This window comes from Pelmatolapia mariae, linkage group LG12, assembly GCF_036321145.2.
Source record: "Pelmatolapia mariae isolate MD_Pm_ZW linkage group LG12, Pm_UMD_F_2, whole genome shotgun sequence".
Taxonomy (NCBI): Eukaryota; Metazoa; Chordata; class Actinopteri; order Cichliformes; family Cichlidae; genus Pelmatolapia; species Pelmatolapia mariae.
The window spans coordinates 15,290,619-15,318,615 of NC_086237.1; the positions used below are offsets into that span (position 1 = coordinate 15,290,619).

General features: G+C 40.9%; 2 protein-coding genes across 29 annotated transcripts in view; one reads left to right on the top strand and one right to left on the bottom strand.

The window, feature by feature from the left end:
- The window catches only part of rimbp2b (RIMS binding protein 2b), a 99,447-nt gene extending 85,760 nt beyond the window's left edge, over positions 1-13,687 (top strand). For 13 of the 26 annotated variants that reach the window (XM_063489129.2, XM_063489147.2, XM_063489130.2 and 10 more), the window contains 10 exons: positions 367-492; positions 1,837-2,018; positions 3,672-3,840; positions 4,020-4,082; positions 4,417-4,520; positions 5,885-5,911; positions 6,445-6,516; positions 9,297-9,431; positions 10,324-10,368; positions 11,782-11,893. In XM_063489129.2, coding sequence (XP_063345199.1) covers positions 367-492; positions 1,837-2,018; positions 3,672-3,840; positions 4,020-4,082; positions 4,417-4,520; positions 5,885-5,911; positions 6,445-6,516; positions 9,297-9,431; positions 10,324-10,350 — 905 coding nt within the window. In that variant the 3' untranslated portion in view covers positions 10,351-10,368; positions 11,782-11,893. Of the gene's footprint in view, positions 1-366; positions 493-1,781; positions 2,019-3,671; positions 3,841-4,019; positions 4,083-4,416; positions 4,521-5,884; positions 5,912-6,444; positions 6,517-9,296; positions 9,432-10,323; positions 10,445-11,781 lie in introns of those variants that run through there. The other 13 variants (XM_063489144.2, XM_063489150.2, XM_063489152.2 and 10 more) reach the window with 8 other exon arrangements.
- Positions 13,688-13,795: 108 nt separating this feature from the next.
- On the bottom strand, positions 13,796-25,558 carry piwil1 (piwi-like RNA-mediated gene silencing 1). 3 transcript variants are annotated; one of them, XM_063489157.2, is made up of 20 exons: positions 25,490-25,558; positions 24,240-24,339; positions 23,815-23,943; positions 23,498-23,712; positions 23,058-23,179; positions 22,751-22,831; positions 22,137-22,334; positions 21,671-21,779; positions 21,299-21,425; positions 20,695-20,812; positions 19,433-19,547; positions 19,166-19,353; positions 18,939-19,011; positions 18,502-18,702; positions 18,058-18,161; positions 17,822-17,892; positions 17,582-17,735; positions 17,265-17,390; positions 16,980-17,127; positions 13,796-14,593 (listed from the first exon to the last, which is right to left on the bottom strand). In XM_063489157.2, exons 1-20 carry the CDS (start codon positions 25,556-25,558, stop codon positions 14,477-14,479), a joined length of 2,565 nt encoding a protein of 854 aa, XP_063345227.1. In that variant the 3' UTR covers positions 13,796-14,476. The 3 variants fall into 3 exon arrangements, with proteins under 3 accessions (XP_063345227.1, XP_063345226.1, XP_063345225.1); XM_063489156.2 differs by having other exon boundaries at positions 24,240-24,345; XM_063489155.2 differs by having other exon boundaries at positions 24,240-24,345; positions 25,484-25,558.
- Between the last annotated feature and the right edge of the window lie 2,439 nt (positions 25,559-27,997).

Sequence of the window (27,997 nt, forward strand, 5' to 3'; positions counted from 1 at the left end):
GTGGTGTTTGCACACCCTGTAGCTGTCCATCCTCATGAGCTGGATTTGCCAAATGTTCACATGCAGTTTTGCAGGAAAGTTCACCTCAGACACGCCCCCACTGTCTCTGTGTTTACTGTGGGTTAACATGTTTCCATTACCAAGCCAATCCGACCTCCTCGCAAACAGTGCAAGCATTGCTGTTTTACATCCAGTGACTCCAGAGTGAAAACCTGTTGCCTTGTGCACCCCTAACCCCACCCACCCACCCCCACCTCAGGGTAACCTCATCATCCTACTGTCTCAGCATGAGTGAATGGGCCATGGGGTAGAGCAGAGTGTGTGTGAGGGGGGATCTCTGACCGTTGTGATTGGTGTCTTCTGTAGAGATCACCATGGACAGTAACAGTGAGGGGAGTGAGGGGAACCTCTCACCCGTCAAGGAGGATGTTTACTATGGCAGTGTAGCTCGGCGCAGGATATGGCGATCTATGTCCTCAGAGGATCAATATGGTATGTGGTACAGCTTCTCTCCAAGATGACAATTCACCTTGACCATGCCAGAAAAGCCCAAGCGCTGTTGTTTGAACACATGCAGTGATGTCGCGGTGGTCTTTGTTCTGTGCTGGACAGCCGCTTTGTTTGGTTTAGTTTAGCTTAGCTGAAAAAAGCTGACGGGGGAAGACAAGACTGGCCACTTTTTCCTGTTGCTGGAGAATGAAAATCCCTTCCCTGTATGTACTCCTAATGCCTTAAACCCCAAGAAACCCCAACCCACCTACCCTGTCTTCCCATCTACCTTCCATGTCCAGCCCACTCTCCAACCTGCTGCAACTTAGCAATGCCTTTTTCTTTTCCTTCCCCTCCCACCTTATTCTTTCCTCGACCTCATCTTTTCCCTCTCCCTGCCTTTATGACACTGTAGCCCCTTTTGTTCGTTTTTGCATGAGCTGTTTACAGTACAGTGAGAAAGACGGACACACTACTGGGTGAATTATTGCATTCCTGCTTTGTCGGTATCACTCAGGTGCACATTCATTACTTCCGACTGTTGAAGCACATTTTACACCACCCAAATGGCATATTTCAGTTGCTAAGCGGGAAGTTGTTGCAATATCTCCGAGCCATTTTTAAGACTTACAATCTGCCATTGTAACATTTAACATGGTGATCCATGAGAAGCATGAGGAACTGATATCAGGTTCATCCTTTCCCCCTCACTGTCCCTGATATCTATGCTGCCAGGAGCTGCTGGGGCATTTGATGTGTTATCACCCATGTGAACGTGCCTCCTTTGCCCTTTTCCTCTGCACATTGTTTCCAGATCTGGCCTCAGAGCATGACATTACACCTGTGTTGTTGTGGGAACGCCCTCCTCATTGTGTCTGAACTCGTGAAAGCATGCATGCTAATCAGCCTCTGCGAGATAAGGCAGTGAAACAGCAATGAGCAACAGTGCAGTGTTACTTGTGTCCTCCTGGTGTGTATGGTTGTTCAGCTTCCCTTGCACCCTCCCAAAACTGCCTGACACGCGTTTCCTGCCTGTGTAGTGTTGTTGTGTGACGTTTGGTAACTGACACGCCAGCAAGCAGAGATGTGTGAACAAAGAACCCCGGTGTGTTTCGATCGTTTCGTTAAAAAAAAAAGGGGGCCTAAATTGTTTTCCAAGTTAATATTATAACCAAGGTAAATTTGTTTTTATCGCATTAAACCCCTGGCTCCTTTTTCACACATGCATCTCATCGCCCGCTCCCCTGTCAGCTCTAACAAAGAGACATCTTCTGCTCTCATTGCCTCTACAGCCAACGTGGCTGTATAAGGCTGGTAGTAGCAGCAGAGGCCTCCTCTATGTTTCAGACGGCTATGGTGGGCGCAGGCACGGGCGGGGACGGTGCTCCCCGGATTACTACGAGGAGTCCGAGCCGGAGGAGATGACCCGTGTGTTTGTGGCTCTCTTTGACTATGACCCCCTGTCCATGTCTCCTAACCCCGACGCTGCTGATGAGGAGCTGCCGTTCAAGGAAGGCCAGATCATCAAGGTGGTAGACTGTCTCTTTAAATACTTGCATACCATACAGACATGGTGGGGCAGTATTATTGGCCGATATTAGTTATTGGCTAATCTATCAATATCAGCATTTATAACAGCTAATGAACGAAAATTAAAAAAAATCAATGAAGAAATGGGAGAAACACCCTTCAGCCATGTTTTGAGTGATGAAGTTGCATAGTTTATCCACCAGAGGGCACTCCCCTTTGTAGGGCTGTTCGATATAACGATATATATCGGATCACGATATAAAAACATCTATCGTTTCATTTTACACTATCGTTTGTGGTGTCGCAAAATAAACTGTTTACAGCAACATCTTTTCATCGTTTTGATGGTCACTGTAGTGGCTATATTAATTTCTTAAAGTTCTCTCTTTCTCTTATATTTAATATAACCACACTACAGACGGACAAGCGCCTGTTTTTATGCGTTGTCGTTAGCAACAACGACGGTAAAACCATCGCGTGTCCGCTTGTTTATTTTCCACATAAACCTTTCACAATAAAGCTCAAGATCCTGTTGAGACTTTTCAAAATAAACTGAATCACGTGAAAGAGTATGCAGAGTGTTTACGGATGAGAGGCAAAAAAGAGCCGTCAGGTGCTAAAAAAATAAACCTTAGACTCAAACGTTAGAACAGGCTTTTCCCCGAAGCACGCCGTGTAATAAATACTCACAAAGAAAACGGCGGCCGTTACAACTTATGGCTAAAAATGTATAGTTTCATACATCGGTTAAAACACTTGACTCCAGGTGCACGACGCCCAGCTGGAAACACTTCACGCAAGTCGAGCTGCCCTTGATTCACAGAACTTACAGAAAATGTTAAATCTTTGTGATTTATTTAGTTATCGGGACGATAGATGTCTTATATCGGGATATGAGATTTTGGTCATATTGCACAGCCCTACCCCTTTGGCAACACAACAACCAAGGAAGGCAGTCTGAAAGAAAAAAGGATCAGCATCTATCAGTATATTGGATTTTAAAATCACCAAATATTGGTATGCACCTTAAAAAAAATCCTATATCGGTCATCCTTTAGCTTCATAACCCCAAATTTTTTGTTATTAAATTCACCCGCCTTTAAATGTTGTTGCCTTTAAATAGCAATCTGAGTGAATCTGCTGATCACTAGCTGAGTCGCTAGTGATCACATAGCACATCATTAAATACCAGCTAGCCCAACTTCAGTAACCCTACAAACATCACTGCTGTTTACTTTCCTGTCTTCATTTATGTTGAAAGTGATAGCAGAGCTGTACGTTTGAATTTGTTTCAGAAATCTCTGTCTGAACATGGTATATTATATTTAGATGTAAACTAGCGAGCTAACTTCCTGCTAACTTCTAACTTTGTTAAATTTAATAAATCCTGTTTTCATTGATTCCTGGATGTTAAACTTAATTGTTACACCTGGTAGAGCAGCAACGCTGATCATTTTATTAGAGATGAAAGAATTTAGACAGTTTTTCAACTCTCAGTGATGCCACAGTGATTGTTTCACTTACGGACCGGCAGCGGAGTTTGGGCCCAGACACGGCAAATGGCGTCAGACTTAAAGACCGGATAAGCTGTCAGCTCCTAATCTGTCAGTTTCATGGTATCTGCCCTTTGACTCTGATACTTGTTCTTTTAGGTGTTTGGGAACAAAGACACGGATGGTTTCTACAGGGCAGAGATCCGAGATCGAGTGGGTCTGATCCCCTGTAACATGGTCTCCGAGATCCAAACAGAAGACGATGAAATGATGGACCAGCTCCTTAAACAGGGCTTCCTCCCACTTAACACTCCTGTGGAGAAGTTAGGTGAGACATGTTTTTCTTTTCCTCCTATACGACCATCTGACTTTTCTTCTTCCTTTTGCCCTGATAACCTTTGTGTCTATCTAGCCAACTTAATGATACACTGGACTGTCTTTTACTGACTCGCTTCTCCTTTCCTCTACTCCCCCTGCTTAATTATGTTTTTCTGCTTTCCTGTGAAGTGAACTGTGACCGTTTCAAAGATGGCCGCTCAATAAATCGCAGGTCCAGAAAGTCCAAAAGAGGTCTGTGTGCAGCGAGATGCTCTTAAGCTCTCCGCTTCATCTTTACTGCTTGTTTTTCACTCCTCACCATCTTTATTCATCTGTGGGATAAATTTTTGTACCCCTCTTGAAAATGAGATGGTATGTCTCAAGGGGTTTTTCCAGATATAATGATTTTGAATACATGTATTATATTTTCTGTCATTCTAACATGGACACACTTTAGACTGAAGGCACATGGTCTTACACGAGCATTATGTATGGTCATTGGTCATCACACCCAGTTCTGTTTTTACATTCTTACCAGTGATTATTCTCGTCTCTCTATCTGTATTCTGCTTTTTTTCCTTCTTAGAAAGAAACAGGCGAAGCGGGCGTCAGCATCCGATGTCCACGCGAAGAATGGTGGCTCTGTATGACTACGACCCCCGAGAGAGCTCCCCTAACGTTGATGTCGAGGTACCGTCCCCCCGCAGCTCCAGCTTTCCGCTTTGTCTCAATCATTGTTTGTCACAGAGGCGTAAAAGCAGAAAAAGCACCAAATATTTTGAGTCATGCACGCAATGAGAGATTATATTCTACTATTAATGCTAGTATTTTTTCCAAGGTTTAGCATTTAAAGGAATATTTTGACCGTTTGAGAGACGCTCACTGTGTTGAAGAGTTGCATGAGAAGATTGATTCCACCGTCATGTCTGTATGTTAAAAATGAACGGACATGAGGCTGCAGGGAGGGAATCTAAATATTTCTGGTTTAAAAAACAAATCTGTGTTGACCTTTATTTATGTTAGGTTACGTTAAGTATGCTCATGAGTTTAGGTTTACCACCATCTTGGCTTTTAGGAGCTTCACAACCACACTTGAATGAGAGGGCGAGGGGCTAAATTTCGGAGCTAACTTTTCAACAGGTTCCTAAAGAAATGGAGAAAAATTCCTTAGATATCCAGTTCACTGTGTAGCAGGCTGTTATTTGTCAGATAATTGGGTTAAAGGCATGAAAGGTCCATTTTTTTGGCTTCAGTTAGCTTAGGTAATCCCTGACACACGGCTGCATTCAGTCGAAGCAGATAAGCCCTTAATCATGCAGAACTGTAACCCTTAATGTGTTTAGTCATTGCATTTAATTTTTTTGCTGCTGGAAACCGATCACAAGTAGCTAGCTGGTGGCAACCAACTGGTCGCCCACCAACAACAACCCCTTTCAGTCGTAAAGCAGCTGCCAAGTTTATGTGTATTTCCGTTTGAGTTTCTTTGCGTGCAGATCACAGTTAATTACCGTATTATTACAAACAGATTGGATGCATTTGCCAGCTTCACCCTATTCAGGGGGAAATTGACAGCAGACTGACTCGGTCTCATTGCCATTTTATTGGCAACTTGACGCCTTTTGAAGACGTCAGCTGACTGCAAGTGAAAACTGGTGCCTGTATTCGAAGCAGCCATTTAAATGGAAACGAGTTTGCAAGTTCATCGTGTTCAGTCGCAATAATTTTGCTCATCCTGTGGTCTTCAACCACTGTTCTCCCATTAAAAAATGTGAAACTACCCATTTGTGGATTGGCTTCATATTTCAGCCCTGGAGACGTCTGCTCACCTGGCGCCTTGGTCTTATTTAACAGACAGATGAAGTTGTATTAATCTTCTTGTTAAACTCTTTAAGACAAAGTGGAATTATTCCTTTAAATTGGATCATGGATAATATGTGCACAGGTGAGGTTATCTGAGGAGTTAGCGCTGTGTTAGCTTGTGCTGTCTTTTTTTTTTGGCCCCTCCCCCCATTTCACTTACTCTCACCTTTCTATTGGCACTGCCACCGACACAGTATGAAGGCAACAGACTGAATGAGGAGGTGAGTGAGGGTTAGGAGGGTACGGTATTGTCTGCTCTGTGTGTGTTTCTTCCCCCCCACCCGTTTGTTGGAGTGCAAAAGAGGAGGTGGGCTTCGGATGCCAGGCCACGGCCCTCTGTCCTCTCCTCGGTGATCATGAATTAAAGCCCCTCACATGCATTGCCTGAGCCAGCATCTCCCCTCCTTGGTTTGGTCTTTTGTGTCGACCGCTCTCCTACATATTGTGCACATGCGCTGTTTGGTTTATGTGTTCTCCAGAATCCCATAAAAGAGATGTGCCCAGTGTGCTGCAATCCTGTCTTCAAAGTTACAACATTTGATGCATTAACAGTTGCAACAGTCCTGAGTGCTGACTGAATTGACACTAGTGTTTAAGATGCATCACAGTGATTTGGAGAAGGAAGCAAAAGCATTTCAAACTCATGACACTGCCCGAGAACTGGATGTTTTGGAGAGTGCTCGCTTGCTGTGACGGACAGAGACGGGCTAAACATGTCGTAATGCTGTTTTTTTTTCTTCTTCTTCTTTGACAGACTGAACTGACTTTCTGTGCCGGTGATGTCATCACAGTTTTTGGTGAAATAGATGAAGATGGATTTTACTATGTAAGTACACAGAATTCACATGAGCTGACCAGAGGACAAAGCAATACAAGGTTTATGGACAAAAAAGCGATTCAGCTAAAGGTTTTGGGGCACAATATAAATTAATTTACTATATTTTTCGGACCATAAGGTGCACCGGATTATAAGGCGCACTGTCGATGAACGGGTCTGTTTTCATACATAAGGTGCACCGGATTATAAGGCGCGTTAAGTGAAACAAAACAGTCAGATAAGTCAAACTTTACTCAACTCATTCTTCTTGCTTCCTTCACTTCCGTACCATTAACTGATTAATGTTGAATTCTCTTGCAGCTGCTCTATTCCCATGTTGTTGCAGTATTTTAGTGACTAACCTGTTATTGTGGATGGATTATCTCAGTTGTTCTCCTGACTGAAGTTTGGTCCATTTACAGCATCCTGCATTTGCCTGTAACCATCGGGAACCCTCACATTAACTTTTATCAAGTAGAAAAAAGTTAGCGTTCATCCTCCATCCTTACTGTTTATGTTATGCTAACATAGCTGTGTCGCTAGCGATCACGTAGCACATCATTAAATACCAGCTAGCCCAACTTCAGTAACCCTACAAATGTCACTGCTGTTTAGTTTTCTGTCTTCATTTATGTTGGAAGTGATAGCAGAGCTGTACATTTTAATTTTTCAGAAATTTCTCAGTCAGAACATGCTATATCATGTTTAGGTGGAAACTAGCGAGCTAACTTCCTGCTAACTTCTAACTCCATTAAATTTAATAAATTATGTTTTTCATGGATGCCTGGATGTTATTTAATTGTTACTTAATTGTTACACCTGGTAAAGCAGCAACGCTGATCATTTTATGAAAGAATTTAGACAGTTTTTAACTCTGTGTGCCGCAGTATTCATTTGACTTTGGGACCTAATAGGACGGAGCTTTGGACCCAGATTACTCTGTGAGGCTCCTGACTATGGTAGCCATAATGCTCCAACAATCCATCAAGCGGTGCGGCTTCGTAGCTTACCAAAGTCGTACTAAAGCATTTTTTTGACAGATTTTTGAGCGCTGTGTACCACATAAAATCAGTTCGAGGTCAGTAAGCACAACCAGAATTTATACATAAAGCACACCGGATTATAAGGCACACTGTCGATTTTTGAGAAAATTAAAGGATTTTAAGTGCGCCTTATAGTCTGAAAAATACGGTATAGAATATGCTTTACTGTAGCAGACTACTTTTTGTCTACAGGAACCAATTTGCAATTACAGTTTTTCATGGCGGATTTAGGTTCTGTCTTCATATAATCCCAGACTGAAGCCAGGCATTGAGCTCTTGGCCAGATTTCTCACAGCTGAAGATGCTTCTTTAGGTGTCAGTGATCAGATTTCTCCCTGATACAGTTATGCAAATGATCAAATCAATCAATCATAATATTGTTTTCTTGTGAAAGAACATATGATACCAAGATCCTGTCAAACACAGGACGGTTCTCCTGCAGTCAAAGGAAAATGATAATACGTATCTAAAGATGGTTATGTGAGAATGAAGGAATATAATGAAGGATTAACTGGCCTAAAATTGCAACACAAGAACAGGCTTGGCAGAGAAGGAAATTAATAGTGAGGAAAACAACCATCAACCACTTTATTAGGTACACCTTCCTGTATCAGGTTGGATCCTCTTTTTCCTCTAGGACTGCTTTAGTTCTTCGTGGCACAGATTCAAGACGATTCTGGAAATGTTCCTTAGAGATTTTGGTCCATATTGACATGACAGCATCACACAGTTGCTGCAGATGTGTTGGCTGTACATCCATGTCGTGCACCACATCCCAAAGGTGCTGTGATGGATTGATGTCTGCTGACTCTGGAGGTCATTTGGGTTCAGTGAACTCATTGTCGTGTTCAAGAAACCAGTTTGAGATGATTTGAGCTTTCTGACATGATGCATTATGTCACTGGAAGCAGCCATCAGAAGATGGGTACACTGTGTTCATAAGGGGATTAGGATGGTCTGCAACACTACTCGGGTAGACTGTGGTGTTTAAATGATGGTGACCTGATTTCATGTTGTTTCTGCCAAATTCCGACTCTACCATCAAATGTTGCAGCAGACATTGAGACTCATCAGACCAGACAACATATTTATAATCTTCTGTTGATCAATTTTGGTGAGGCTGTGTGAATTATAGTCTCAGTTTCCTGTTAGAAGTTTCCTTGCTGCATGGAGTGGCAGCCAGTGTGGTCTTGGGTTTTTGAAGCCCATCTGGTTGTGCATCCAGAGATGCTCTTCTGCATTTGCTGGTCATAACCAGCTGTTGCTTTCCTCATCAGCCGAAAGCAGTCTGGTGATTCTCCTCTGATTCCTGGCATCAACGGGCATTTTCCCCCAGAGAACTGCTGCCCACTGGATATTTTCTTTTTCAGATCGTTCTCTTTAAACTCTAGAGATGGTTGTTGGAAAAATCCTAGTACATCAGCAATTGTTTGAAATCGTCAGACCAGCCCCTCTGGTATCAACAACCATGGCACGTTCAAAATCACTTAAAACTCTTTTTGTCCTCAACCTCCGAAGGTTGTCTTGACCCTATCTACATGCCTAAATGCATTGAGCTGCTGTCACGTGATTGGATATTAGATATTTGCGCTGATGAGAAGCTGAACAGGTGTAACTAATAAAGTGGCTGGCAAGTGTTCCTAAAATTCTCCATCCCTCCTACGCGGAGAAAGGTTTAAAGCATGAGGTAAAAATTGAAAGTTAAATACACCACAGTGAGTCTCGCTGTCCTCATGTACTCCACAGGGTGAGCTCAATGGACACAAGGGACTTGTTCCTTCCAACTTTCTAGAAGAAGTGCCTGATGATGTAGAGGTTTTTCTCACTGACTCACCATCTCGGTACCCCCAGGACACTCCAGCACGGATAAAGACCAAAAGGGTACATGCTCCTTCGCAGTACTAGCCCTCTGTCATCCATTTACTGTTTTCAGTTCCCTCTATCTCCTTTAGTTTTGTGTCTGTGCGTGTGTGTCTCATTGAGCAAAAAGGATTTCTGACTTTATAGCATTACACTGTAAATAAATAGATGTCTAAGAAATCGATGAAAAGAAAAAAAAAATGAAATTTTAAGACTAATACTTGACAGAGGTATTTTATTTTTCATGTTCACTGCTGTGGGTGGGAGTGGGAGTTCTGCATTGTATAATACATGGATATATTGTATTCATAAAGCATTCTCAATGAGAGTAAAATTAAAGGGCAAGAAGCTCCTGTGACTTTTTACTTGTCATGTCATGTCTGGGAAAAGATCCGTTAACACCTTTTTTGCACATGTGTATTTAGCATTCTGACAGATGCTTTATGAATATATTCTGTGTTTGATCTTAAGTCATTTCTAATAGAGTAAATAGTTTTGTTGTACTGAAAGATGAACTATGTAGTGTGTAGCTCAGCATGGTATATAGTCCAGATGCATGAACTCTTGATCATTTTATATAAAGATGAGTCTAGTGTAGTTCAACTTTTTGTATCTGCTCCTGAACACCTTGTTTTGTAAATTGCTTTCTTGTAAAGTAGCACGCAAAGGTCACTTAGCCTATGTTGCCATCAGAGAATCATTTCAGAAGTAACTCTTTACTAAATGTAAATATGTGATGTTATTTTTGTGTTTTAACAAATAATGCAATTGTTAAAAAAGAATATATTAATAGGTGTCATTAGATATTTCCTTCCTTGTGTTCTAATTTGCCATTGTCATAGTGCAAACTATTGAAATGCCATCACCATATTTTTTTGTTTTATTTCTTTTCCTCACCTGCTTGGCAAAACAGAAGAAGAGTGTTCATTTCACACCTTAAAGGCTCTGTTTCCGTCACGTAAGTGAGCAACTGAGGATACCAAGATTACGCTCCCCTCGTCTAATGCAGATGTCATGGGTACCCTTAGTTTCTGGTATGCAACATGTATACTTTGTATGACATTCCTGTAGGTTGTTTTAGGAAACTTCTCTGTGTTACCAAAAAACTTGATGCTGTTTGTTGGTAGGACATAGAAACCCTAGCCAATGCATTAGACAAAAAAAGGTGTGGTATCTTCAGTTGTTTCTCTGAGTGTTGTACATGACAATGTCCGTCTCCTGAAGCAAGTCTCCTGCTGTAAGTCATGGTAAGCTAAAAGGCCATTGTTGCACAGCGACCCTCAAATCTGGAAAATAACAGTTCAAATTAGATATACAGTAAAATAAAGGAAAAGCAGAAAATCGAGCAATTCTATGCAAAACCACACTCACAAAAAATAAACATTTTAAACAAGCTTGTTTGGTTTTACACTTCAAATTGTCACGTTTTTTTCTTCCTTCTGTAGCCAAATTTAGGATGGTTTTTGTTATTATTATTTTTTTTTGCCTTTTCTTGTTTGTGATCTGGTTTTCAAATCAGTCCTAATCCTGTGAACCAAGATTAGCTAGTTGACGACCAACAACTGGTTCTTAATTCAAGTGAGACTATGCAACTTTTGCTGCACAGCGACCACTGCAACTGGCACTGAAGGTGCCGTGCAAAACAGCTGCATTAGCATTTAGCTAAAATGCCAAGGCGGAAGCCTGACTCTGAGCAGTGGTGCATTTTATTTTGTGCTTTGACTTGTAATTGGACAAACAATTTTCTCTCAAAAGTCACGTAGACTAGCTTTCAAAATCACACTTCATTTTTACCCGTGTGTAAATTACTGTGCGTTGACACGTGTATATATAAATGCAACTTCGTACAAATGTGATCTTTTGTCCTTTGTCTTCCCAAAGTGCAATTTAAAGGAGCCTTTTAGCTCATGATTACAGAAAAGGAAGAGTGGCTGGTAGTTTCTCTGTAACCCAGTTGTATCAGTAAATATGTATATGTAAGAGGGAGGAAGGTGAATGTGATGTAGATCTGTCCCAAAATGCAAATGTATCTTTTTATGTGAGAGGAACTGCCCCGCTTTGACAGTCAGTGTTGGGAAATGTCACCTTAAACTGATGTGGAAGTTAGTCAATGTCAAGTCTAAAATTCCATGTTCCTGTAGTTTATTCATAGCGGCTTCATTAAAAAAAAAAAGCTATATGTACAGACACTGTTTCTACCTGACAGAGTGGGTGGGGTGGGTCAACATCCAGGGAGGGCAGTAGACTTCAGAGCTATGCTGGCCCAGCTGAGACAGAAAGGACTTAAGAGAAGGAGGGGAGTAGTGACAGAGGTGCTAGAGACGGTTGGCTTTTTAACACCCTCAACTGTCCCTTACGGGTCTCCCATTAGGTTCCATTGGAAAAATCGGGTCCGCCCAGAAGAGCAGCCTCTTCCACAGTGCGTCCACACATCCCTGGCTCTGGCCCCGCCACCGTGGGGCCCGGCAGTCCCATCAGGGCCCCAATGGACATGTACTCCTCCAAAAAGAAAAAGGGACTGCTCTCCAAAGGGAAGAAACTATTGCAAAGACTTGGCGCTGTAAAATAATTTCTTGACATACTTGGAGAGTGTCAGCCATATCCTTGTAGTGTTTAAAAAAAATCCAAATGCAGTGGACAGGTGGCATTTGTGAGCTTAGCAAATGCTTTATTCTTTTACATCTGTTGTACACTAGAATATTTGTACTTTGTCAAACAGTATCCACTACATATTTTCAAAAACACATTTCATATTACCGTCCCAAGACCTCATAATGTCGGACGATGTAGTGATCTTACCTCCAACTCTCTGGCTGATGAGATTTTGCTGTAGAAATGAAAGACGGAGCCTGCAGCAATTTCCATTTTCCGCTTGGTCAAGTGCGACACTTAAGAGACATCATGAGTCAGGTGTGTTGTACACAGAAACCAGAATGTCATTCAAATACTGAGGGCTCACTTAAACCTTGGAGTCCAGTTTGAATTTGATGTGAAGATGGATGAAGAGGATGTCTTTACTTGAGCTAGTCCAAAACAGCCAGTCGTAAATCGTACACAAGGTTTGCATGCTTTACTTCAGCACATTCCCTCCTGGCCCCTTCAGATCAAATACAATGCAACGGGGTCAGTGTGGAAGCTAGAGCATGCAGTACTTTAATGCAGCATAGCTGACATACTGTGCAGTAAACGTTGACAAATCAGCAGACTTAACTCCTTCTCTTCTGCCCTACTTCAACAGCTGTGATATAGGCATATTTCCCTCCCCAGAGACGTGTCAGCAACAAGCACATACTGTATTTACTACAGGGTCTTTGCAGTCAAATCAGCCTAAATGACAATGCCTAGTATTATCCAACCTCCATGTATTTGCCTTATAATTGCACAATGGGTAGTACTTTGTCCAGTAGAGCATGCAGTTTCATGCCTACTATTCATTTATGTTACTTCATAAAAGCCGTTCGCAAATGTCGATCCCAACTTGTGACATGCAGGGTATTGTGTGACTGTTGTGTTTCCATGCGACAGAGCTTACGTAGAACTATTCAAGTCTCCAGTGTTGATGTTGTCCATTCATTGTTAAACCTCTCAAAAATAAACATTTTTGTAATCCTAGAAAAACTTTTGAAAATTCTCCCCCTATACCAAATTTATATGTATGGAGATTTTTTTAAAAGTTGACACTATACTCCCAAATTAAAACATGACTTTACAGTAGAAACAGACTTCACTGTTGCATTAAATAGTTGTTACTGTGCGATATGGCATCAGCAGATCAAATCAGCCATCGTACTGCGGTGGATTTCTAACATGCAACACTTCTGAGCTTCACTAAATGCTACAGGTTTGATGACTTCACAGTAGTAAACAGTGAGACACAAGGCTACCTCTATGCTGCCCCTTCTGTCCTCCTAACCCAAAATATATTCGATCTGAAATACTTTTCTTCAAGCCAATCCGTCAGTGATGCCTGTTCAGTGTCCCACTTTATGTTGGTGCAGGATACAAGTACTGTATATCGATATATATCTATATATATCTACACCTTAATGTAGAGTAGTGAATGTACAATGAATTGAAGGCCAATGTATTTTCAAAGCTGCCGAAAGGGATTGTGCAGATGTCCATCCTTGTGCGTGAAATGGAACAGTCCACCTCCTCCTACCTTACATCGTTCAGTTTCCCATTTCATCCTCCCATGCTGTTTAAATCGAGACTATTTTCTATACACAAGAGTTGAACTGAAACTGCCAAAAACAAAGAAGAAAAAAAAAAACCAATGTATGCAAAACATTCTGATGCTTTCTGTACAATTCTCGGCCAGACAGCCATCTGCACCTACAGTAAACTGATGAACACCGTTTTCCTATTTACAGACCACTTCCTCAGACATTGCTTCTCTTCATTTTGAGTGACTGTTGCTCTTTTTGTACTTTGTCCATTTGTAAAATTGTTTTTAAATGTTTATACTTGATTTTCAGACTGCCTTTTTTGTACATTTAAATTTATAATCAAACAGTTTAAGCTTTCCCCATGGTGTCTTGAAGACCATATTGTTTAAAAGTCTGCAACTGTGTGCTAGCTTTATGATAAGAATTATCAGCCTATATTGATGGTTACAAATTATTGTGTGGGTGTGCATGTGCAATCTTTTATATAAAAAAAACTAAATAAATTTGATATTTTGTAATGTAATATTGGACTGACTTGCTTTGAAATGCCAGGAATTACAAACTCAGATTTATTGTCATCATTTGCAGCACAACAACAAGATTCAGACCTAGATGCTGTCTCTCACTTTCTGCATTAATTTACTCACAAATCAATAAAAGGCTCAAATATAACAAAACAAAAGATTATAGATTCTCATGTGCCAACAAATACAGACTTTTCCCATCACTTAGACCCAAACAGATCCTCAAAGTATAACTGATCAAACCTTTTGCTGTGAAACAGGGTTAACACTGAACTATTGGATTCAATTTGCCTCCGAAACAAGAACTCAGCTCAAACAACAAAAATGAGTAAATAAGATTCTTTTCTATGCAAATTTCTAGGCCTTTTTATCCTTAAAGGTAGAAAAGCTGGTCATCCAGTTTCATACTGGGCTCTTTGTGGATGCTCTGACCCACAAGGAAAGCCAACTTGTGGGCGTACTGGCAGGGAGCGGGCACTCTGATGATCCCCTAAAGCACAAAGAAAAACAATCAGGCATGACCAACACAATGCCAAAGTCAGTGACATTTACACAGTCGGGGAAAATTATTTGATCCCCTGCTGAATTTATACGTTTGCTCACTTACACAGAAATGAACAGTCTAATTTTTAATGGCAGTTTCATTTTAACGAATACAGAAAAAAACCCATTACATCAGAGTTATGAATGGATTCACATGTCACTGAGCGAAAAAAGTATTTGACACGCAAGTAAAACACAAGTGGGTACTTGGTGAAGGAACTCTTGGCAAGTACAGCCGTATAGTCTGTCACCAGGTTTGCACACATCTCTGGAGTGATTTTGGTCCTGTCCTTTTTACAGAAACTAAATCCTTTAGGTTTCTCGGTTGCCACTTGGGAACTCAAAGCTTAAGCTCCCTCCACAGGTTTTTCTATGCAATTGAGGTCTGGAAACTGACTAGGCCACTCAATGACCTTAATGTACTACTTCTTTTGCCACTTATTTGTTGCCTGGCCGGTATGTTTTAGGTCATCATCATGCTGAAAGACTGATTCGGACTAGGGCTGCCATGATTAGTCGACTAGTCACGATTACGTCGGCTATCAAAATCATTGACGACTAATTTAATAGTCGACGCGTCGTTTGAAGCTTTGAAAGATCCCAAAAGACGCAGGAATAAGTAGTAGGATTTAAGAGTGTAATAACGGACTGAAACAGAAGATGGCAGCACTGCATGTACAAGGATGCCAGCTGCCGTTAAACCCCGAAGAAGAAGAAGCTGTGTCCCAGAATTCATAGCGCGGCCCTGCTCAGTTTCCAACAATGGCGGCAGCTAGTTAGTTTTAATATTACTCTTATTAATCTTTCTGGGTCACAAAATAAACATTTAACATATTTTCAGGCGAGAATGTAGCTGTGTAAACCTCAAATATCTGCTCAGTTTATCAAGACACCACATATTTTCAAAAGGGCTCAGACGTTTTCGGAGACGTCTGTTAACCACCAGCTCGATAGCTAGCTGGGGTTCTAGGCTCACTAGAGCCTGTGAGAACACCGGACTTCCGGCAAATCGTTTTCAAACCCACCGCTGTCTTTCACTACTCAGGTTAAATATGATATATATTTTTTAGTATTTTATTTGTTCCTGAGTAAATCGGTTTGGCCGAGATTAAAGTTAATAGTTTTTACACAGCTGAATAAACGTCAAGCAGACAACTGATTATCAACTGTGTGAGATGCTCGAGAATATACTCCGGTGTCCTGTTATATTTTAGATAGCAAGGAGTTTATTAAACTTCACCGAAACAATCTGCAGATTTCATTAAAATTTAATAAACTATCATTTTGTCTTTATTTTTAGTTAGCACATACTTTAAACACATAAAGCTGGAAGCTAATGATAGTTATATAGAGCAGATGCATGCTGGTGCAATAAGCTGTACGTTTTACGTCCAATGGATGCATGATCTGATTAGTCGACTAATCGCAAAAATAATCGGTGACTAGTCGACTATCAAAATAATCGTTTGTGGCAGCCCTAATTCGGACCCACCTTTAGTCTTCTGTGCTCTTATCAGAAAAACACCTCTACAAAGTTTCCACCTTCATGTTTGACTGCAGAGATCATGTTCTTTGGTAATACTCTGCATTTCTTGTCCTACAAACACAGCGGGTCGAGCTGATGCCAAAGAGCTCAATTTTGGTTTCATCTGACCACAGCACTTTCAAAGCCTTCTCTAAATCATTTAGTTGTTCACTGGCAAACTTAAGATGGGTGTGCCATGTGCCTTCCTGGTGTCCGTGGTCCCAGCTGCCTTCAGATCTCTAACAAGCTCCTGGCGTGTAGTTTTGTGCTGATGACCGCCTTTCTTGTGCACCCCATGAGCAAAGATTGTATGTGGAGCTCCAAACCAAGGGCAACTGATGGTCATTTTATATTTCCAAATAATTGCACCAGTAATTGTCACCTTCTTACATCCCATTCCAGCCGTGTCCCTGTGGTCCTTTGACAGCTCTTTTTCAATTATTGAAAAATATAATTAATTGAAGAAATTGATTCTGTAGACAGGTGTTTATACACATAATTAGACACTCTTGAACTCATTAATTGATTGTAATCTGCCAATTTGAGTCAATTCTGGCTGGGTTGTAGGGGATCAAATAATTACATCACTCATCGATTTTGGACTGATATTCTCTCTCCATTAAAATGAAATTGTATTGCTTTGTAAATTTTTAAATTAGAGTCGATCATTCAAAAATGTCATAATTTAATGAAAACTCCTTAAAAACATTGAGGAGAAAGAAGCCAGGTTATGACCAGGTTAGATGAAGACGACATTTTCAGTGTAGAAAAATTTCTTCTTAAAAAGGTCACTCTGATGCCAGCCTACCTGCCAGTTGTAGTACATGTGGCAGAGCTTGTAGGTGAGCCGCTGCATGTGATCTGGCTTGAGTCCACTGGTGTCATACACAACATTGTAGTGTGTTGGTGAGACACTCCCACTGCGAACAGCCTGGCTCACAATATAGAAGTCATACCTAGAAAACAAAGGTGCAACAGTACTGTCACAATACAACTGCTACTATGTAAATATCAAAAGACCGTTAACAGCCAAAACCAAGAAAAGATGAAAAAAAAGAAAAAAAAAAGAAAAAGAACCCAAAACAAAACGTACCACTCTGGCCGGGTGACCTCTGAGTCAACGATGGTGCCAGGAGGAGGATTGGACACCTTGCCATTTATGTGGGCGAAAAACCTGCTGCTTATGCGCTTCTTCACCACCACCACACTCAGCTTTGGGCTACAACAAAAGGACAGAGGCTCTGGGAAAACCTGACACTTCTACTGAACAATCTCAACTTTGTTCTTTCGATGCTCAGGAACAAATACCAACAGCACTACAAAAAAACGTCCATGTTCCAACCAGTCATTTCACTTTACTGTCCTTACCATTCTCAAATCAAAGGAAGGAATCAAGATGGAAAAACTCACTTGTAGTCTTGCCCCATTGAGCTGATGGAGTCCATGATCTGCTGAACCTCATAGTTCACCACACTGTGCAACTGCCCATCCCCCACTCCGTCTCGGTAAACGATGATGCGTGAAGGCAGACAGCCGTTGAACCTCAAATACTCTTTCAGGGCAGCTGGAAAACAAAGTGTTAAGACAGTTTCTCTGAGATCCTCTGTGTATTTCAAAATAAAAGTTTTTGAAATGACAAAAGAAACTTGCCACTCAAAGTCTTCTTCAGCCCATCCATGATCTCCTGACCTTTGTGCTGCAGCACACACTTTGAGAACCACCTTGAAAAACATTTGAATCATTAACTGTGCTATTGCATTCAAAGGCTGGGAAACCCCACACACACACAAAAAGCCAAGTGAGGCCTGGTTTTGCACATGTTGAACATACCGGAGAGCATTGCACTGCTCCCAGTGTGAATTCCCACCTCAGTTACAGAAACCAACCTGCTCATGCTTTGGTTGAGACTGGCCACTAGAGCACCAATAGACCTTTTCCCAGCAGCGGTGTCATGGTAGCAGTCGATGCCCACGATCATCAGCTGTTTGAGCTGCACAAACATGACAATATCACAGCAGGTAGCTCCGGATGTATGACTTAGCAGATTTTCTTTCTTTTTCTTAATGTTGGACAGCTACAGAACCATAGATGATCTCTGCACCTCCAGAGATCAAACTGGGGATCTATTTTTAAGAAGTCATCCCAAGGACAGACAGAGGCCTTGTGAACCCAATCAAACCAGTTTTGGATGGAAGGAGAAAAAAAAAAATACATTCTCATCTAAAGCACCAGAAAGTTTAATCAATTCAAAAGTTACTACTCTTTGCTTTCCAAAACACCTTAAACTTTAATCTCTGACATCTAAAGTATTTAGTTTGTGTGGGACTTACAGGGATTTCCACACTCCAGAGTTCACCTCCCATCTTGCAAGCCATCTGCAGCGCAATCTTTGTAGCTACAGTCATGAGTGCCTGAGGTCGGCTGAGGGTACGGGCCAACACACACTGGCTGGGAGTGGGGCAGTCCACACAAAGGAACTTCTTAACGCTGTCATACTTATCCTTCCTGTTGTTGGGGAGGACTACCACCACCTAACAAACAGAAACACCCTGAGGTCTGGTACCGCTTTGGGAAACGCCAAAATTAAGATCCCTGATGACAAAAATGCATTGTGACATAACTACAATACACTGACCTGCAGTTTCTGTCAGTTATAAAAATGGCTACAATTCGAGTATTTAAGTGCAAATGTGGTTCATAAAAACCATTTTAGACCTGAAAACTGAAATGTAAATGTACAAGTGTGTGCACTTCACACATCACCAACCATCTCTATCTGGGGTCCAACATTGTGCCGCAGGGCTGCGAGGAGAGACTCCTGATGATCTTCATACTGTATCCTACAGAAAAACGAGGATGCACGATAACGTTTGTGAATTAAAAGACAAGAAAAAAAGTCTACAAGTATTACAGTCAAAAATTCACTTTACATACATGACAGTCCATTGTGATAAAACAATGTGTTGCAGAAATACTTAAAAATGCTAAACTCACATGGCAGGTTTTCCCATGGCGATTCCCAGTGGGCCTGAGACTCTGCTGAGGGTCTGTAGAAGAGAACTGGCTTCATTGGCGTTACGACGGGTGTGAAAGAAGAGCCAGTTGTTCAACGGAGGAGCGCTCATCACAGCTAATCCACGCATCTCTTTGGCCCAGTCAGCGGCCCAGGGGTTGTATTCATACTATGTGATAATTATATTAAACATATTAAATGAGCCTTTAAATGTATCTGTTTAATTAACTGAGAAGAAGAAATTATACCGATCTTGACCCCTGGTAAATCCTCTCCACAGGGAGGACTCTGCCAGCCAGATTTAGAAGTTGCTTATCAAAGCTGAGTCCCCACTTATCCAACTCGGCCTGCGCGTCAGCGTTCCTGTAAAATAATTTAAGCTGTAAATCAAAGCCAGGAATCTTACAGACAGAACATAATGACGAAGAAATTTGCAGTCAACTTTTGTGTATATTATCAGAACACCCAAAGTGTGTCTGAGATGAAGACAACTTCTAGGGAAAAAATTCAAAGCTTTAATTAGGGCTGCACGATTTTGCATAAAATAAGAATCACGATTTTTTTGCTTAGAATTGAGATCACGATTCTCTCACGATTTTCTTTTCCAATATAAATATTTATTGCACTTATTAACTGCACATCAACTTCGTAACATAAAAACAATAAATAAACATAAAAACAATAAATGCCTCACATTTTGTCGTTGCCGCAAAATGTTGTACTGCTTGAAATTCTCAGTGTCTCCACCATTGCTCGACACTGCGTGTATAGAGCAGGTAGTGCAACAATAGAAAAATAGTTGCGGGACGGCACTGTGTAGCGTTTGTCTAGGGTGTTGATCATTTTCCTAAATCCCTCGTTTTGCACAGTGTTGATGGGAGCCATATCTTTAGCCAGGTGATAAGTAATAGCCTCCGTAATTTCTTTGTGCCTGCAGGAGTTCGACGTGTATAGGGAAGCGCTGTATAAGGTTCCCGTTATTGATGTTTGGGTGGTTGACCCAGACGGATTTTCTCCTGTCACTTCCTCGTCATCCCTGACGTGTTCTCCGTTGTTTTTCTCTGCCAATTTGAGCATCACAGGCACAGCTTCTGTATCACGTGGTATAAGGCTCCGCCCTTGTCATTTGTTGAGCAGGAAGAGTGAGCGCTTGTTTTCATGCAGATTGCGTCCCGGATCAAAATGCGGTACAATTGTCGTCGTCGTCTTTTTTTTTTTTTTTTTTTTTTTTTTTAAATCGTTGTCATTTGGAAATGAGATCGCACATAAGTATGAATCGAGATCGCGATTTTCTAACGATTAATCGTGCAGCCCTAGCTTTAATTGTCATGATCAATTGAAAATATATACCTCAAAAATCACCTCTCCTCTTAAGCAGACTATAGATGTGAAAGGCCAGTGTTAACACTAAATCCTTGTTTAGTATATTATTGCCTAGCGATTAAAGACCACCTAGGCAATAACTCAAAACAATCCGTTTATTTCTATTACACTAGTGACTGTCACCTACCTCTGTATATTAGTGACAAATCTGTTGAGGCGTCCCTCCCTCTGCTCTGGGGTCAGTCTGGTGTGGGTACTCAACTCCTTCATGATGCTGAAATCAGCCCGCATCTTATCAGTCAAGCCTGTTAAACACAACCAGTTACATTAATAATGACTTGCCACAGATGTTTTCTGAACATAATAAAAACTCCTCACTATCAATAACCACTTAAGTATTTCAGAGCCTGTTTACATATTTCACGCTCTTGACTATAGTCTTGTGACCAGATGACTGTGGCAGTCAAAATGTAAAATATCCAATTCCTATAAAAAGTTAGTTATAATAAAACAACTTCCTTGTAAAACACATCTGAGGCCAATGTTTCAGGTATCAGAATAAACAAACTAAATACCTTCTTGTTGATTACTATTAGTGAATCTAACTGCAAACATTTCTGACTTGTACCTTGTTGAAAGTGGTACATACATGTTTGTAAGATTAGCATTGTAACTTTAATGCAGACGGACTGAGGTCCTTAGACGTGAAGCGTATATTTACAGATGCCTGCAGATGAACAGAGAGGCACGTTTATCCGAAAAGGGCCAAACGGCACAGAATAAGGTTAAACCTGTTAGGTAGCACAGCTCTGGGATAAGCATGGCTGGACCAGGAGGTGGTGCTCCAGCAGGACCCATCTTCTTCACATAGCTAATCAGCAGCACCTGGTTTTCATCAGTGATGTCCAGGCCATATTGCTAAGAACAGGAAGTATAAATATTTGAGTGTGGACTGAAGCTGAGGCAATTTACCATGAAGTTACTACTTGTAGCACTTTAAAAACTTTGCACCAGCGACACTAAATGCAAATTCTTTCTTAAATTTTGCACAATCTGAATTTTAGCTCCATGTGCATTTCTTATATTTGCCTTTGCCAGTCATTGTCCATGTAATGAGAACTTCAGGGTTTTTTTTTTTTTAATGTTGAGTGCACAATACCCACACTCTTGTAGTAGTTCTTAAAGGAAATGTCAGCATCTCCCCTCTTGAATGTGTTGCTGGGAGTGTGATCCCAAGCAATACCATCAATCCGGTAGGTTTTGTTGTTGTACCTAAACATTGGAAATAAACACAAGTAGTAAGTCAAGTACGATTACACATAAGCACTGTGAAACTAATGCATCAGCGCACAGGTGTCGAACTCCAGGCCTCGAGGGCCGGTGTCCTGCAGGTTTTAGATGTGTCCTTGCCAACACAGCCGATTTAAATGGCTAACTTACTTCCTAAACATGTCTTGAAGTTCTCCAGAGGCCTGGTAATGAACTAATCATTTGATTCAGGTGTGTTGACCCAAGGTGATATCTAAAACCTCCAGGACACCGGCCCTCGAGGCCTGGAGTTCGACACCCCTGCATTAGAGTGATACACATCACAAGTACAAAAAACAAGATGCTAAATGCAAATCTTACTTCGTGAGGATTATGAGCCCGATAAGCTCCTTCTCACAGATCTCAGTGAAGTGTTGACTTCCACATTGCTGCCTCAAGTTGACCATAAAGTCGAGGACTGTCTCACTGCGCAGCACCTTGTGGCTCACGTCAGTGCACATCATGATAGATGACTCGTACTGCAAGATGTTGGTGGTGTACCCTGGCCAGATGGTCAACCTAGCATAAAATTTTAAATAAATAATAATAATAATTTTTTTTAAATTACGTAATTTCTAAAACAGTTAAGAATACATTGTTTTTACTTTGACATTTATGAGGAGTTTAAAAGTTTCAGATCTAACTGACACCATCAGGTTTTAGAGGAAATTGTAGCTAGTTTTAGCTCGTAATGGTTTTTTTTTTTAATGCCTGTTGATAAGCAAATACACCCCCCCCCCCATTTTCATCTGGTAACTATGCCAGGCACAATCATGTATGAGTGGGGAAAAACTGTGAGGACTTTGCCTGCAAATGGTCGATGTTACTGTGTACTGAGAAAAATGATAAGTTCATTCATGTTGATACATACAAAAACTTGTGTAGTTAATGTTAGGCCTTAAATTTTAATATAAGAAAAAACAAAAGAACTATACTTGTGCTTTGGGATGTCAAGGGGATCACTGGGGTTGTAGTAGTTGCGTCCAATCTGCTGCATGTTAAGAATTCTCAAAATCCTGTAGAAATTAAACAAGACATTAAAGCTTCCAGTCATCAAAAATACTTTGGTGAGTTGTACCAACGTCAAAATGTTTGCAATTAAATGCAACTATTTACTTTACCGATCAACAATCATAAACTACGAATCAGTTGCAAATCACTTCATTAAATTGGCAGATGCATTAGAAAAATATTGCTGCGCATCACTTTTTAAAAAGAAGCTCTGAAAGGTGGAAAGCTTACCTTCGGAATATGATATTGTAAAACTGAATGCACACTGGTGAAGAGGGTGGCAGTTCGTTCGTCAGGGTGATTGTTACCTGAACCTTCTCTCCATTTCTGGTCTCGCTATGGACCACAGTCTCCTAAACACGAGGGTGAGACACTCAATAAGAGGAAAATCCAGGCTTGTCAAAAGACCACAACTTTCCAAGCCACCAAGCAACGCCTTTGTCAACTCCCGTGCCATTTATAATATAACAACTACTAATTTGAAAGAATTACAGGAATTCAGTGTTTTGCAATCAATAACTCCAATCTCTCAAGAGTTTAACACTAACCTGATCATACAGGCTGACTGATTTATGGAAACCAACTTTTTTACAATGATAACGAACAGGCAATTCCATCTGCGTGCACAAACACTTTCTTCATAACACGCGATGTTTGGAGCATCACAGTACCTTGCTGTGCAATCTGTTCGGCAGAAAAAGCAGAGCTCCATCGAAGCTCCGTGCTGAGCCAAGTGTTTCCTCGTGCTGGAAGAGGAGCGCAGATCTCAGGCGTCGCGACTCCATTTGTGGTTTGAAGTCCACATGGTACTGATACAGAACCCACTGAGGGCGGGACAGGATGCGAAAGAAGTTTGCGGTCAGCTGAATGGGATTACCAGTTACTCCTGTGGAAGTGAACACACACAGAATTTAAGTAGTAATTTTCAAACCTCAACACAGATTACAGAAAGTTACATTTGGCATCGTTTCGATTTAAAACTACTGACCGCATTTGGATTCCTTCACATGCTCCATTGCCTGCCTCGTGTTAACGCCTGCATCATGAAAATCCCGGCGGCGTCCACCTCTTTCTCCAAGCTTCACCTGCTGAAATCCAGCTGAAATCTGTAGAAGAGCTAATGAAAACAAATGAAGACTGTTAACAGTCCACAAGCACTAATATGAATGTAAAAAACAAGGCAATAGTGTCGGTCTACAAATATATAATCTGCATTTTACATTTCTAGCAATGCACAGAAAGTGTTATCAAATCGGACTGCCTTATTTCTTTCCACAATTAGAAGAGATGGTTTCCTCTGCAGTGCAGTCCTCATCAGTTTACATTTACACTTTACTTATAAATGGAGTAAAGAAAGGAAAAACAAAGATATTTAACAAAAGAAATGTAGCTCGACTTTTTGTTTGACTGCACCTTCTGCACTGAAGGGTCCTGGAGCACCTTTCTGCCTCCCTCTACCACCCAGGTCCCCCGCCTCTGGGGGAGGGGCAGCTGATGGTGCCGGCTCTTGGGCCTGACTCTTGAAGAAAGAAAAAAAAAAAAAAAAAAAGAAGGCTGGAGAAGTGACGTAGCTTTAAGCATGGTCATTCTTTTCACGAGAAGGAACTTAACTCTGCAGACACATTTTTGACAATTACTTTTAATGTGCGCATCCAAGAATGAGATAAATATACCAGAGAGAATATTTTCCCTTTACATTTTCCACAGCACATTAATGCCGCAAGTTCTCAGTATTTCCTGTAGTAAATAAAGAATTAAGCTTGGAAAACAATGTTTTTCACACCTTGGCTTGTTTCTGCATTTTATGCCACAGGGTGAGACAAAATTATGTAAAATCATTTTAATCTGGAAAAATTCAGATTTAAAGTCCAACTTTAGAAATGTGGAAATGACTGCCACTGTGTGCCATTTCACTTTTAACAGATGAGAAGAACAATTAAGTTCTGTAAATGAAATGCTGAGCATGCTTTATGCAGTACATATCTTTTTCAAAGAGTATGGGCAATGACAACAGTGAGTCCTGTGGATAATGGAGAGGAGAATTCCCACTGTGACAACAATATGCAGAAATGCAGTCCTGACACATAATTTTTCTTAGTTTCATGAGATTCACTTCTATTTTATTTATACAGCATTGGTTAACAGCTAATTATTTCAAGGTATTTTATATAGTGAGGTAGATCTTGATAATACAAGCACAAAAACAAATGGAGCGACCCTGCTGGTGAGTGTTTGAGGCAAATTTCAGTATAGAGGGAAAAATACTGGCAGTCGGCACTGCCATCCCTCAACCCTTTTAACTCATATGGTACCAATTTGAAAAGCCTAGATGATTCCCTTCTCCAGTTTTGAATTCACAAACTTGTCCAGTGCGCATGCCCAGCGGTGTGAGGACATCCTATCAGCCTTTTCCGGGTGAGGGGTACAAAAAAAATAACAACAAAAAAAACCCCCACAATAACTTGTTGACATTACAGATACAGACCATTGGGTAATATAAGGCTTGGCACAGTAAAATTCAGCCTGTTGTCTTTCTATCGGCCATGCGGCTTAAGTTGTATGCACCACTGTCCCCTGCTGAATCAAAGTAGTTAACCAGCATGTAATGGGAATATGATTTTTTTTAAAGGACTATTTAACTGTAAATTCAAAGGTGCCCTTACCGCTCCAGGTGCTGCAGTCTCCTGCCCACGCGCTCTTCCTCTCGATCTCGCTCGTGCTCTGCCAGTCATTTTCGCCCCCTCTCAATTTTTGCGGCTGATGAAAAGCGATACTCTAAATTTTCAGCGATTAAAAAAATGCAATTATTTTTTGCCAACCAAAATATACCCTTGCAAAAACATCAAAGCCCTCCACTTTTACCCCGCCGCCATTTTGTGATCAAGTAGCATCGTTAAACCTGATGCTAGCTAATGACCACATGCTAACGATAAATCAGATTTTTGTGTTTTACAGAATAAAATGTGGCATTCTTGTTTACACGTTAATTCCAAGATTTTGACTTTAAATTGTAGCGTTTTTGTCAAATAAATACAGACCCAAGCGTTAGCTAATTAACATCAGCCCATTAACGGTAAGGCTATCGTTAATCGATTTCAATATCAACTTTAAGAGTCACTCTCAATATTTACTGTCGTTTTTAACACATGTTGTATGATAATAACTAAGAATACTCACTTTATATTATTTTTTTTTCTTAGTATGAAACGTCCTAACTTTCCCTTACAGCAGGTGTGCCGGTCAAAGAGGAAAAAGAAATGTGCACAATTTACTTATAGACCGCATCACTGAAAAGATTAATACGCTACTGAGTTTCATCGACTTTCTCAACAAACGTCTTGAGATTAAATAATGTATTTAATCCACATATCATCCATATATTATAAGTATATTATAATTATATCCGGGCAAAACGGACCCGACCATGACGGGATACCTGGAATTACAAAATGCACAAAAAAACCCAGAACTATGTTTTTAAGCGGAGTGATTTAACCTGATACGGTGGTTGTGTGTGCATTTTTTTAAAACAGTGTGATTTCAATTTTGGCCACTAGATGTCAGCAAAGCTGTAGAATAAAATTTACAGACTCAGGATGGCCGCTAACACAGTTCATCCAGCCTCTGATGCGGGCCTTAAACATATGGTTGCTGGTTATTGGCCTGAGATTTCACCCGACAGGTCAGTAAGAACCTGTCGGTAAGAATGTTTCCTAAAATTTCACCTTGACACGGATGACTTAGAGTGTGTACACTATATAACATAATCTATAAAAGATTATCTTCTTAAAAATAATCTATCAATTTTAGCTAGTATTAAATCGAATGAAGGTGAACAAAAGAGGGCTGTACACCTCACTGAATGAAAGTCAAGTGATAACGGTGAGTGATCTTTTCATGACTATATAGATGAGGGCCTTTTTCCAAGGCAACGAAGGCTTTGTGTCATTCAATTTCTGTGCAAATGTAAACTTATCACCATGATGACAGAAATGTTAATCCAGAAATGTGTTAAATGGCTTACACAAAGTCAGCAGTTTCTTTCAAGGCCTACCTAATCATGAGCCATTATTTCCTCACAGACTTTGCCTCTCTTCTCGACATCCCACCATTTAAAACACAACTTGGCACCTCAGAGGGCATTTTTTCAGGAAGATGTACGCAAGTCTTTCATGTCTGAGATCTAAGAGTGATTACATATTCAGACCTGAGGGATGAATCTGCGAGGACCTGCTTTAGTCACTGTTTACCTGCTGGAAGGAGACTGAAGGGAGCTAAAGGCAGAGACATCAGTGTCATCAAGTCAAATTGTTTGGTAAAAAACAGGAAAGGATGTAACAATCTAAAAAAAAAACAAAACCAAAAAGCAAACCTCCACTATGATGTATGTCTCTGTAAGCTCATTAACAGCTACAGATGCAATTCAGCATTACTCACACATCAATATTAGGTTTCCAAACAACATGCACCTCCAAAAACGTTCCAGTACTGTAAAAGCTTTGATAAAGGAGGGGAAAAAATCTTCAAAAACCACCCTATCTCTTAAAAAAACAACAAAGGCCACTGAAAAAAAGAAAAACCGGGGGAAAAAAATGAAAGAAAAAGAAGAAAACGGGGCCAGAGAGAGGACTGCAAGCTGAGTGGTGTGAGGCTGAGAAAGGTGCACCCTGCCAGGGACGTTGATGAATGCGCTTCAGGCTTCAAGCTCGCCCTGCAGCCCCCAGCGGTGCGGATTCCACGCTTACGCTAATCATGCTCTGCGAGATGCTACGGCCCCGAAGCTGATGAAAGGAAACACGCAACACAGTTAGGCTATCAAAACTGACTGCACAGTCACAAACACACACTCGTCACTCCTGCATCTATCATCAACACAGCCGAGAACATCGTCATCGCCGTCAAGAACGTGTCTTCATATTGATATTCATAGTTTTTAACCTAATTTCCTGCTTTTGTCATTTAAAAAAAAAAGACCCAAACAGGATCAAAGCTTTCCTTCAACATAAATCGCAGTGGCTCCATTAAGCTTGAACCCCTGATTGCAAAAACCAGAACAAGAGGGGATTCTGCATATTAAGGATCTACCGTGCCACAATGTCAGTAAGCGGGTTAGGAAAATTAGATTATTCTCTTCCCTGCCATGGAACCTAATCTGCTCCACATCAGCGTGT